This window comes from Podarcis bocagei (assembly GCF_964188305.1).
Source record: "Podarcis bocagei genome assembly, chromosome: 14".
NCBI classification, from domain to species: Eukaryota; Metazoa; Chordata; class Lepidosauria; order Squamata; family Lacertidae; genus Podarcis; species Podarcis bocagei.
The window spans coordinates 8,646,260-8,658,832 of record NC_138139.1 but is presented as its reverse complement, the minus strand read 5'-3'; the positions used below and the strand labels follow the sequence as shown (position 1 = coordinate 8,658,832).

The 12,573-nt window shown below is 48.8% G+C and overlaps 1 protein-coding gene and 1 long non-coding RNA gene across 3 annotated transcripts in view; one reads left to right on the top strand and one right to left on the bottom strand.

Annotated features, from left to right (window-relative positions):
* HCN4 (hyperpolarization activated cyclic nucleotide gated potassium channel 4) overlaps positions 1 to 9,409 on the top strand; it is a 123,044-nt gene extending 113,635 nt beyond the window's left edge. For both annotated transcript variants that reach the window (XM_081169194.1, XM_081169193.1), the window contains 2 exons: positions 3,762 to 3,926; positions 7,680 to 9,409. In XM_081169194.1, the coding sequence (XP_081025320.1) occupies positions 3,762 to 3,926; positions 7,680 to 9,289 (1,775 nt within the window). In that variant the 3' untranslated portion in view covers positions 9,290 to 9,409. The remainder of the gene's footprint in view (positions 1 to 3,761; positions 3,927 to 7,679) is intronic.
* The window catches only part of LOC308572846, a 198,965-nt gene that overhangs the window by 7,924 nt on the left and 178,468 nt on the right, over positions 1 to 12,573 (bottom strand). The gene's annotated exons all lie outside the window — the stretch shown is intronic.

Sequence of the window (12,573 nt, the reverse complement as noted above, 5' to 3'; positions counted from 1 at the left end):
CATTCCTCCAGTATATGAATTTTTGCACACATTGCTGGGTTGGAGATCTCCATTGCGAAAAATGGAGAAATTTGGTGAACTTCGAAGGATAATTCAGTTTCTTTTACCTGTTGCTTCGCAAAATGCAAATTAGGTTCTTCCTCATTAAAATGCAGGAGGAGATTGAATTCCTCCTCCATCGCTACCTGGTGTCAGGTTTGGAGGGGGAGTCACAAGTGCCTTTGGCTCAAATGCCACCAGGACAGGCAACCGTAACCCGCTCTGATCATGAGGTCGTAAGTCAGATCAAGCGGCGTCAGCCCTCGGCCCCAGAGGGACTTGGCTTTGGCAAGATGTGTCATGACCTTCTGTTCCCACTTGTGTAGCAGAGGTGATTAGCATGCGCTGAATGAACTAGCCATGCCTGGAACGATGCTTGATAGCAGAACACAAGTGGCTAATTAGATGAATGAATTACTATGTAGGAGAAAGGTGAGAACAGTGAGGAAATTACCAGATAGATAGTTCGCCCTATAAGCAAAAGAACCAAAGAAAGGAGTGTGATTATATACTTCACTGAATCGAGGGGGGTGGGGAGAGATTATACAGCACTGGTGCGTATAGGAAATTACAGAGAAGGCAGTCTTAAATGCACTAGCGATTGTTCTAGCCAGACATTTAGAACAAGTATAACAATTCCGTATCTATCATCACTATGTACTGTATGTTTCGCTCTATAAGACGCACCAGACCATAAGACACCTAGTTTTTAGAGGAGGAAAACAAGAAAAAAAAATATTCTGAATCAAATGTTGTTGAAGAAAGCAATGCAAAGCTTCAGCAAAAGCAACACAAAGCCTCTTCAGCGCATTGGGAGGAACGCTCCTGTTGGCCTGAAGAGGCTTTGCGCGGCTATCCCAGAAGCCAGAACAGCAAGAGGTATCGCTGCACAGCAATCCCTCTTGCTGTTATGGCTTCAGCGATAGCTGCACAGCCTGCATTCGCTCCATAAGACGCACACACACACTTCCCCTTACTTTTTAGGAGGGGAAAAGTGTGTCTTATAGAGCGAAAAATACGGTATATGAATATGCAGCTCAAAACAGGTGTGATAAGATGTCAGGGACTGGCTGCACACGGAGGAGTGGTGGCTGGTTACTGGGGAGGGGGCACCGGGAGAAGCTGGGTTGGAGACTGACTTTGAAGAAGGGATCCCAGTACATTTCTGAGCACAATTCAAAGTGTTGGTGCTGCCCTTTAAAACCCTAAAGTATACCTGAATGAGCCCAGTATACCTGAAGGAGCGTCTCCACCACCATTGTTCTGCCCAGAAACTGAGGTCCAGTGCTGAGGGCCTTCTGGTGGTTCCCTCACTGCAAGGAGTGAGGTTACAGGGAACCAGGCAGAGGGCCTTCTCGGTGGTGGCGCCCGCCCTGTGGAATCCCCTCCCATCAGATGTCAAGGAAATAAACAACTGACTTTTAGAAGACATCTGAAGGCAACCCTCTTTAAGGAAGTTTTTAATGTTTGATTTTGATCCTATTTTTAATATTCTGTTGCGGGCCACCCAGAGTGGCTGAGGAGGCCTGTCCAGATGGGCAGGGTATAAATAATGAAATTATTATTATTATTATTATTATTATTATTATTATTATTATTATTATTATTATTGTTATTATTATTATTATTATTATTAATTATCCCTGATCCAGAGGAGCCTGTAGCAGTCGGGAGACTAGAGTCAGGGGCAGGAGAAGTTGCAGGATGGGAGACTGAAAAACAGGTGCAGGGGGAGGGAGAGAGGTCAGGTTTGTGCAGAGTCAAGGGCTTCTACGCCCCCTTCTCCTGCCCCCCTCCTGGCTCCACTGTCTCCCAGGACCAGGAGAGGATTGAAGAGGGAGGTTACATGCAGGTACCCTCTCTTCCTGCTTGCTCACAGCTTGGGTAGGGGGAGATACATAAGCCGGGGCCGGGCCTCTCCATTTGAGTTCCTGTCTCGTCAGATCTCATTACAGTGGTGCCTCGCAAGACAAAAAGAATCCGTTCTGTGATTCTCTTCGTCTAGCGGTTTTTTCGTCTTGCGAAGCAAGCCCATTGACGGATTAGCGGATTAGCGCTATTAGCGCTATTAGTGCTATTAGCGGCTTATCGGCTTATCGGATCAGCTGATAAGCGGCTTAGCGGCTTAGAAAAAGGGGGGAAGGAAAAAAACCCCGCAGGAACTCGCAAGACATTTTCGTCTTGCGAAGCAAGCCCATAGGAGATTCGTTTTGCAAAGCACCTCCAAAACGGAAAACTCTTTCGTCTAGCGAGTTTTCCGTCTTGCGAGGCATCCGTCTTGCGGGGCACCACTGTACTCCTGTCTCATTAGGAGTAATGAGAGACATAGGACTGATGGACATGCCTTTCCCTAACTTGTATGTGTACTTTTGACGATAAAGAGTTAATTCTTCGCCCAGGACATTCCTGGCCTAACAACATCATGGCATAAACTCACAGTAACCCGCTCTGGTCAAGGTTCCAGGGGCAAGCTGTGACCCTCTAGGACAGGGGGCAGCAACATTTTTCAGCCGTGGTACGGTCCACCATCTCTCAGACTGGACTATATTTGGGTGGGCTGGACTATATTTGGGGGGAGTGAAAATGGGCCGGACTATATTTTGGGGGGGAAATGAATGAATTCCTATGCCCCACAAATAACCCAGAGATGCATTTTAAATAAAAGGACACATTCTACTCATGTAAAAACACGCTGATTCCCAGACCGTCCACGGGCCGGATTTAGAAGGCTATTGGGCCAGAACTGGCCCCCGGGCCTTAGGTTGCCTACCCCTGCTCTCTGGGGGTCTCCCCAGGCCACACCCCTTACTGATACTGACTTGCACCCTTTGCCTAGCTGGAATGTGTATTTGAACTCTGATGACACCTATTGCTTGCTTGCCTAGGTGGAGGGCTGCATGAGTATGTGTGCAATCTATCCTACTGCCCGCCTTTTTTTGCTTCTTGCCCTGCTTGTCAGTGATATACACCCTTCAGAATATTGTCCAGAAGGGAATATGGCTCTGGGTCTGAGAAAGACCACCCATTCAGTGGGTTTTGGAGAATAGGGACCCTCTGGCTGCAATTCTGAATTACTGGACACAGAAGAATGGTGGGGGGTGCCAGCTGGGAAACCCCCAATGGAAGAAGGCTCAGAGCCAGGGGATTGGTGGTGGAATGATGATGAGTGGTCAGAGGCAGAAGACTGGGAACAGGAGGTGTCGGAAGCTGAAGGGCTAACAGGCCTTAGTGAGCAGGGAGAGTCTGTGGCAGAGGGAAGTTCAGAATCAGAGGCAGAAGCTGAAGCTGAAGCAGGAGAGGAGGGAGACCAAGAGGCAGAGATGAGTCAGGCTGGTAAAGAGTCATGGGGGTCTCCCCCTCCTGCTGCAACAATCTCCCCTCCTCCCTTTTCTCCCAGAACCAGAAGAGGTATGAAGAGTGAAGAGCATAGAAAGGTGTGTCAGTGGAGTCTCGGATTGTTTGAGAAGGACCTGGTGAGGAGGAGATTTAGTCAGCTGTGGGAAGGTGTGGATCTTCAGTCTCCACAACTGCCTCCAAGGGCCAAGACCTACCAAGAAGAGTTGCCATACTCATTAGGTCTGGTACCCCTCAGCAGGTCTTCCTTGCTTCTTCTAATAAAGCGTTAACTTCACTTCCTTCTTGTGATTTATTGCTGGCTGGCACCCTGACATAAATGCACTTGCAAAGGAATAAATGCCATTGTGTTTATTATGTCATTCTAGAAATTTGCCTGCTGACTCGTGGCCGGCGGACGGCGAGTGTGAGAGCAGACACTTACTGCCGCCTCTACTCCCTCTCGGTGGACAACTTTAATGAGGTGCTTGAGGAGTATCCCATGATGAGGAGGGCTTTTGAAACAGTGGCCCTGGACAGACTGGACAGAATTGGTAAGTGGCTCACATGGTTATTGAGTTACCTGCCAACTCATACTATGCAAACTCATAGGTATAAGGAAGCACTGGAAGCAAAATTCAGCATCCAGAGGTTCTCAGCTTCTATGTTTTAAAAAGCAAGTTTCTAGTCCTTGTCGTTATTCAACTTTCTTTCACCAACAAATCCAGGAGAGTAGATAATCTGAATACACAAACAAAGCCAAACTCATTTCCCCCTCAACCATGCAAGAGAGATAAACAAAAGACTGAAGCTTTCAGCCCTCCTGGCTGCAGAGACAAAACCATTAAACATGTAGCTGTTGTCGGGTGAAATCTTCAAAGCCTAACGTTTCTTGGTGTCAGGTGGAATGGCAGGAAGTAGAACTCCAGTGCTTTGGGTTGCTTTTTATTCTTCCCAGTGACTTTAATAGAAAGAGACAAAAACTATACTAATCGACCAAATTTGCAGTTTTTCTTGAAAAGCAGGATTTGGTTTACCTTGGCGCAGAATTTTGATTATTTTTTAATGCAGGTTACTTGGCTCCTGGTTCTACATATGGCAGATGTGGGTGTGCTGTCCTTCATTTTCTCACCCATCCGTCTATGTCCTAACTCATGCATAACATTCAGCGCTGCTTTCTTGGGGATGGGCCACAGCTTAGTGGTAGAGCATCCTTTTTGCATGGCAGAAGGTCCCAGGTTCAATCCCTGGCATCTTCAGGTTGACTTTGCATCCGTCTGTCTCAGGAGGTGATGGAGGAGTGTGCCTTTGGCACTGATGTCCAACTGTTGGAAGCTCACAGCACCTGCTGTGGCTGTAGAGACTGATATGGGAGAGCCATGTTTTGCTGCAGCTGGGGCAGATGAAGGTGTCTGGTTGTGCTGCTGCAGACGAAAGAGCCTCCATTTGAAACCCTGAGCAGCTGCTGCCAGTCAGTGTAGGCAATACTGAATGAGATGGGTCAATGCTCCAACTCCATATAAGGCAGCTCCCTGTGTTCTTAATGTGTGTGCAACAACAGCACACTATTTTACCTAGTACTTCTTCATGCAGCGCAAGAGGCAGTGGTGGCTGCCACTGAGCAACAGCCCTTCCTACGCATTCTCTGCCTGGTTAGAAGTTCCAGAGGAAGTGCTAGGTAGATTTGGCTTAGGTAGGTCTCATACTGTCTCTGTGGAACGTTTGGGTGTGGCATTGGGGACAAGGCGCATGGATGTGTGGGCTGCACACTTTCACAGGAGCAGGTGAGTTTTGAGTATGTTCTGCATCTGTAGCTGTGCCTTAAGGTTCATAAATAGCAACACTCTAGAGGTCCCAGCCAGTAGTGATGTATGGAAGTGAGAGCTGGACCATAAAGGCTGATCGCCAAAGAATTGATGCCTTTGAATTCTGGTGCTGGAGGAGACTCTTGAGAGTCCCATGGACTGCAAGAAGATCAAACCTATCCAATCTGAAGGAAATCAGCCCTGAGTGCTCACTGGAAGGACAGATCCTGAAGCTGAGGCTCCAATACTTTGGCCACCTCATGAGAAGAGAAGACTCCCTGGAAAAGACCCTGATGTTGGGAAAGATGGAGGGCACAAGGAGAAGGGGAAGACAGAGGACGAGATGGTTGGACAGTGTTCTCAAAGCTACAAATATAAGTTTGACTAAACTGCGGGAGGCAGTGGAAGACAGAAGTGCCTGGTGTGCTCTGGTCCATGGGGTCATGAAGAGTCGGACACAACTAAACAACAACAACAACAGAGGTCCCGGGCCCTAAGGAAGTTAGATTAGCCTCAACCAGAGCCAGGGCCTTTTCAACACTGGCTCCAGTCTGGTCGAACGCTCTGTCTCATGAGACCAGGGCCCTGCGGGATCTGATTTCTTTCTGCAGAGCCTGTAAGACAGAGTTGTTCCGCCTGGCCTTTGGCTTAGAATCAATTTGATTCCCTCCCCCTCTTTCTTTTTTCCTTTCTCCTCCTGTGAAGAGGCTGCATCTTAATGTTTTAATGTTGTATTTTAATCAACTTGTTTTTATTATTGGTTGTTAGCCGCCCTGAGCCCGGTCTTGGCTGGGGAGGGCGGGGTATAAATAAAATTTATTATTATTATTATTTGCTGAAGCAACACAGGTGAATTCAGAAGAGCACAATAGAAATTGTGCAGCCAGCACTATTCCAACCCAACGCTGTATCCAAAGTGGGGGAGGGGAGTTGTGTGTGTTTTAAATTCAGCTTCCACAAATCTCTCCAGCGATGCCACTTGAGAACTGCAGGGCTGCTGCTGTTCCATGATGTGGGCATCCAAGAACAATGCAAGAATACAAAAGGACTTGAGGTGGGGGGAGGCCTGTAGCTGCCTGGATTTCTAAAGCACAGCAAAAAGGCGCATGACCAGGACACAATCAGAGGGACACACAAAGGCTGCTGTTAATCACTGGAAAATGCTAATAATTGCAAGCTTAAAATGTGATTAAGTGATACAGTTGTGGATAACTTCATTCCCCACCCCAAATGGCGCACACACTTTGCATTATGTGCTGGAGCCCTGTCGGGGGTGGTGCGGGGAAGAGAGAGAGAGGGAGGGAGGGAGAGAGAGAGAGAGAGAGAGAGAGAGAGAGAGAGAGAGAGAGAGATCTTGAGGCTGGTTGCACCTGACTTGGCTATTCCTCATAAATCTCGCCCTCTCCCTTTTCAATGTGCCCAAATTCTTTGTGAAACTTCGAACAGCTTTCTAAAACAAAGCGCACACTTTTTCGGGAACATTGCTCAGGAAGAAAATGAAAACGCTTTCTTTCTCCTGCATTTGTTTTGCAGCAGATAAGAAACGAGAAAATGCTTCCCTGACTTTGTCGCTAATGTAATGGAGGGAGAAGAACATAACAAAAGAACTTAAGGGCAGCTACAGTGGATCAGACCTATGCGGTGCTATTTCTCTAGAAAAAGAGGTGCCAGGAACTCACCGTGAACACCTTCCTTGTTCTCTTACCATGGCAATGGAGCCCACCTAAGAGGTGCCAGAACTGAGTCCCAGTGAGTTCCTGCTGAAAAGAAACCCTGGGCAGAAAGGCCACCAGCCTTCCCCAGCCTGCTGCCCCCAGTCAGCATGGCCAGCAATCAGGGATGAAGGGAGCTGTAGTCAAGTATGCCAATGTGGGACGCGGGTGGCGCTGTGGGTTAAACCACAGAGCCTAGGACTTGCAGATCAGAAGGTCGGCTGTTCAAATCCCTGCAACAGGGTGAGCTCCAGTTGCTCGATCCCTGCTCCTGCCAACCTAGCAGTTCAAAAGAACGTCAAAGTGCAAGTAGATAAATAGGTACCGCTCTGGCGGAAAGGTAAACGGCGTTTCCATGTGCTGCTCTGGTTCGCCAGAAGCGGCTTAGTCATGCTGGCCACATGACCCGGAAGCTGTCTGCAGACAAACGCCAGCTCCTCGACCTATAGAGCAAGATGAGCACTGCAACCCCAGAGTCGTCCGCGACTGGACCTAATGGTCAGGGGTACCTTTACCTTTACCTTTACCTTTACGCCAATGTGGTATATTGGTGAGAGTATTAAACTAGGATCTGGGGGAATGGGGTTCAGCTCTTGACTCAGTGACCTTTTCTTCCACTGCTCCCCTCCCTCAAACTGGTCTTGAAAGAAGAATAGGGTGGGGTGAGCACATGGTTACAATGTAGGTATGGTTCCGACCCACCCCACCCCCAAAACGTTGGTGATCTCTGTTTTGGGCCTCTAGGAGGCCCCTCATTGCAGTTCTTAATTTTCTTCTGCTTCCTTCACAGGGAAGAAGAACTCCATCCTGCTCCACAAAGTCCAGCACGATCTCAACTCGGGCGTCTTCAACTACCAGGAGAACGAGATCATCCAGCAAATCGTGCAGCATGACCGAGAGATGGCCCACTGTGCGCATAACGTCCAGGCCGCCGCCGCCGCATCGACCCCCACGCCAGTTATCTGGACGCCACTGATCCAGGCCCCTTTGCAAGCCGCAGCGGCCACCACATCTGTAGCAATAGCTCTCACCCACCACCCTCGCCTCCCGGCGGCCATTTTCCGCCCGCCCGTCTCTGTTCTGGGTTCCTTGGGGCAGGCCCCGAACCAGACTCCGAGGCAGCTGAGGAGACTTCACTCCTTGGTGTCTTCAGCCGGGCCTTCCATCGTGGGCTCCCCTTCAAGCACGCAATCCCAGCAGCACACCCCGGGGGCAGACACCCTCTCGTCGTCCTCCTTCCAGATCCAGCAGCTGGCTGGCTTCACGGCCTCGGCCGGCTTGGGCCAGTTCCACCGGGCTTCGACCGGCTCTCTGTCGGCTGCCTCGACTCAGCAGCAGCCCTTGGGGAGCCCTTCCTCGGCAGGCCTGGGCCTGTTGCACCAGGGACCTTCAAATTCCCCAGAAGGGGTGGCTCAGCAGCAGGCTCCCGACAGCAATCTCCTGAGTGGCTTTGGCCCCTTCCAGAAGGCCCCTGCTAGTTCGCCATCCACCGCCTTCCCCCAGCTATCCTCCAATTCCCCCGGCAGCCCCCTTGGCTGCACCCAAGCCGCTTGCAGCAACAAGCCCGCCCAGCCAGGCCAGGCCCAGCAACTCTCAGGAACTGGAGCCCTGGGAGGGACGAACCACTTTCCGTTGCCTCCCTCCTCAAGCCCACCACCCTCCAGCTTAAGCCAGCTGGCACAGGCCTCCAGAGGCTCCCCATCGGCCTCGTGCCAAACCCAGCCAAGTGCATTAGGACCTTCCGCTTCTCCTGCTGCGACCGTAGCTCAGTTGCACCACGAAAGGTCACCCTTTGCCTCTATGTCTCCTTTGAAACAGCCCGCCGGTGCCCCTCCTCCGCTGTTCCCACCCTCAGGCCTTAGCCCTCCTAGTCAATGTGCTGCAGCCAGGACTTTGCAGTGTGCCCCTTCTGGGGCAAGGGGCTCCCACGGATCTCTGCTGATGCCTCAGACCTCCAGTCCACCTCTACAGGTCCTTCAGCCCAGGAGTACGCCGCCGCCGCCGCTTCCACCAGGACGGTTAAGCCAGGACCTCAAGTTCATCTCTGCTTCCCATCCATCTCTGCCCCATGAAACGGCTCAGACTTTAAGCCGAGGCTCTTCTCCCCTCTCCTCTAGGGAATCTGTTTCTAGTTTCTCATCTTTCTCTGGAGGAGGGGGAGCAGGAGGAGGAGGAGGGACCAGGCCTCTAGGGAAGCCATACAGCTCTGTACCAGGGCGAGTGACTCTACCACGCCAGATGTCCTCAGGTTCACTGCCTCCGCCACCTGCATTTGAGGCCAGTTGCACCATCCCCCCACCTCTGACTGCTGTCGTGACTGCTGTCGAAGGGAGGAAAGGGTCTATAGGGCTCACTGGGGAACGAGAGCCCATCCGATCGAAACTGCCCTCCAATTTATGAGATGCTCTCCTTCTCTCCCCCTCACCTACATTTTCTGGCCGCCATCCCTCTTGGCCACAGTTTGGAGGAGCCGGTTTTATTTCATTTGTGCTTTTTAGATCCCAATAGACTTTTACATGACTCCCATTTTCTTCCTTTGTTTTCTTCAAGCTAACTATGATTAGAGGTTTAAAAAAATAATAAGGAGAACAACAGCAGCAAAAAAGATAACCAGGTATTCTTAGAGATATAGATTTTGAGTCACTTTCTTTTATAGAGTATTTTACTACATGGAGAAAAAGATTGGGGGGTGGGGGAAGGAATGTAATCAATATGTGATAATAATAAGAACAACTCAGAGAGTAGATGTGCAGCTGATGTAAAGGATAAAGATAAGAAAATTGGCTCCCTTTGGAGAAACAGATCTCTCATTGATGTAAATCGGTGCCAGGAATCCAGGGGTCACCTCTTGAGTTGATAAGATCTGGAATCCCGTGTCCACATGCCAAATTTCCAATTACATCTGAAGAGGTTACACGTGGGATCTCAGAAAGATATACAAGTAAGAAGAAACGAGAATTCACTCCCCTTGAGGGGGAATGAAATACGTTGAACCAAACTTTTACAAATTGCCAGAATCAAAATGGTTCATACCTTTAGACCCTCTTTCCACTAAATTTGTGGAGGGGTTTCTTAAACCTATTCCACCCCTGTCCCCTGTTGTTTTTCTGCTGAAAACACACTCACTCAGTCTGTCTCTCTCTCTCTCTCTCTCTCTCTCTCTCTCTCTCTCTCTCTCTCTCACACACACACACACACACACACACACACACACACATCCACCTCTCTAGGGATGGAGGGGAAATTTGATTCAGTTTGCATTTAAAGGCAAAGCTATCAAATTCACATTTTCTGAAATAGTATGCTAACCAAAACAGCTATTATTCAAAATTCACATTTACCTGAATTTTGCAATGCAGTTCTCTAACTTAACTGAATAACAATTGTAATTGTATATTAGTCAAAATTGTGCATTAAAATGAATATTTTTGTGGAAATGGCATTAAAAATGCATTATGTTAGGGAAGATTGCTTGCAGAAATGTGCATTAGTCAAAACAGCAGGCAAAAATGCATCAATTGGGGGAAATGCTGGTGAATTTTCAAGAGGACTTAAAAACAAATCACACATTGCTGCAAAATGGAGAACTGAACTTAAGATTGGGAAAAGAAGAGAAGGTGACAGAACCGAAATTGACAGATTCCCTTCCATCCCTATAACACCTCACCCTCTGCACTGAACCCTACTGGGGGGGGGGGGACTACAAGTGCTTGTCTTCTTTCCCCTGCACAGCTTTCAATGGAATAGTGAATGGCACATAGGGAAGGGGCTGCGAAAGGAAATAACCCATCACCCTCCAGATGCTATTGAACTACAGCTCACAGCATCCCTGACCATTGTCCGTGCTGCTGGAGGATGATGGGAATTGGAGTCCAACAGTATCTGGGAGGGTCACAGGTCCCCCTTCTCCGACCTAACCTGTGCTCATCCTTCACTTCAGATTCCAGCCTCAGGACCACAACATTGTGTTTGGGTTTTAAAAACTCACCCCAGAAAACAGCAAGCAAACTTCAAATAGTTCCACCTAGTCAACTCGCCACTAAGACTTTGAAGGGGAGGGGAGGAGCAAGCAAATTCAGAAATCAATACTGGGACATGGCAAAACTTGGGATTCAGAGGTCTGCAAAACATTTGATGTCAGTACTCAGTTTCTGCTGCGTTTTGTGGAAGGGCATTAGTAAGACTTTGTTCCTAATGCATTTGTTGCTTTCAGAAGCTCTGGGTTTTTTTTCTAAGCTCCTTCTCGGCCAAACATGATACTTTCAATGTTCTTCCATTGTATCCATCATTGCATGGCTGGCCAGTGGGGCTCTTTGGGCCTGTTATGCCCTGCTGAAATTCTAGCAGCAACAGACAACCTCAGCAAAGAGTGCAAAATGATGAGAGCGTTTGCTTGCCCACTGAACAAGGGACCTCCCATTTTACCGTTCATTTCCGTTCATGTGATGCGCCAACTACAAAGGTGCGTCCAACCTTCTTGCATCAGACTGGCTGGCACATCCATGGGCATTGCAGTGCTCTTAGCATGGCAACAAGGCTGTGATGAGCTGCCTGCTGTTGTGTGGAAGCCAAGGGCTTGCAGGGGGCGGGGGGGGGGAGCATTCAGTAAGAAAATGTATTTGACAGTCCCATCACACTCGGTCCATCACACCACCAAGGAATCACAGCCGGCGTCACACACACACACACACACACACACACACACACACACACACACACAGTTGGAGGGTGTCCTCCCATCAATACCTATTTTTATGACGACGCGCTCAGCAATTGCACCAGCCCTGCCATATATGTGTTTCTGCCCTTGTTTTGAAAGGGCTGCAGAAACCAGACTTTACTGTGTACAATGATAATGAGCAATAAAACTCCCGCAAGGCTGGGAGCATCCTGTGTGCAGGAGCACACAGGTAGATTTTTGAGCATCTCTGAGCATAGGTAGATTTTTGAGCATCCCTGATCAACAGAGGTCTCCATGGCCCAAGACAAGTCCTTAATGGATAAACCAAGCTGGTGGGCAGATATCCCATGCTGCAACCTCATCGCTCCTGTACCAATCCATTTCATCTTCCCAGCTTCCCCACCTCCACCTTCCTTCCAACATGTGTCTGTGCATATCTGGAGGGGGAAATGGCCTCTCCATCTCTTGCACCTTGTTTTCCACCGAGTCGTCCTGCTCCTCTTTGTTACCCAGGTTTTCCAAGATTCTTTCTGCTGTTCCACGGATCCAGAGCAAAGAGTTAGGAGACAGCCAGGCTATAGGCAGCGGTGCCAAAACTCACCAGAACAATAGTATTGTGGAATCTTCCTGCTCCCCTGGGCTTTCCCCAGTTCGCTTGATTTTATACCAAAATTTTGTTTTTGCAAAAAAAGAAAACCACAAAAAAACCTCTTGATATGTGCCTGTTATCTCCGAATGTTTGCCCCCCAAATATAGCCAGCTGCTCCTGCTTTTAAGCGCTTTGCTGGGTTGGAACTAAGGTGTAATTCAAGCTTCGGTCTTCCTTACAGATTCAAGGGAACTCGGTGGGGGGGAGGGGAGGGGGATATTTTCTACTAAAACAGATAATACAGCTATATAGATGTGTGTGTGTACAGATGTGTGTATGCTGCAAACACATATGCATCCATATGCATACAAACCTGCGCATACATATATGTATATATATTCTAGTTTTAAAATA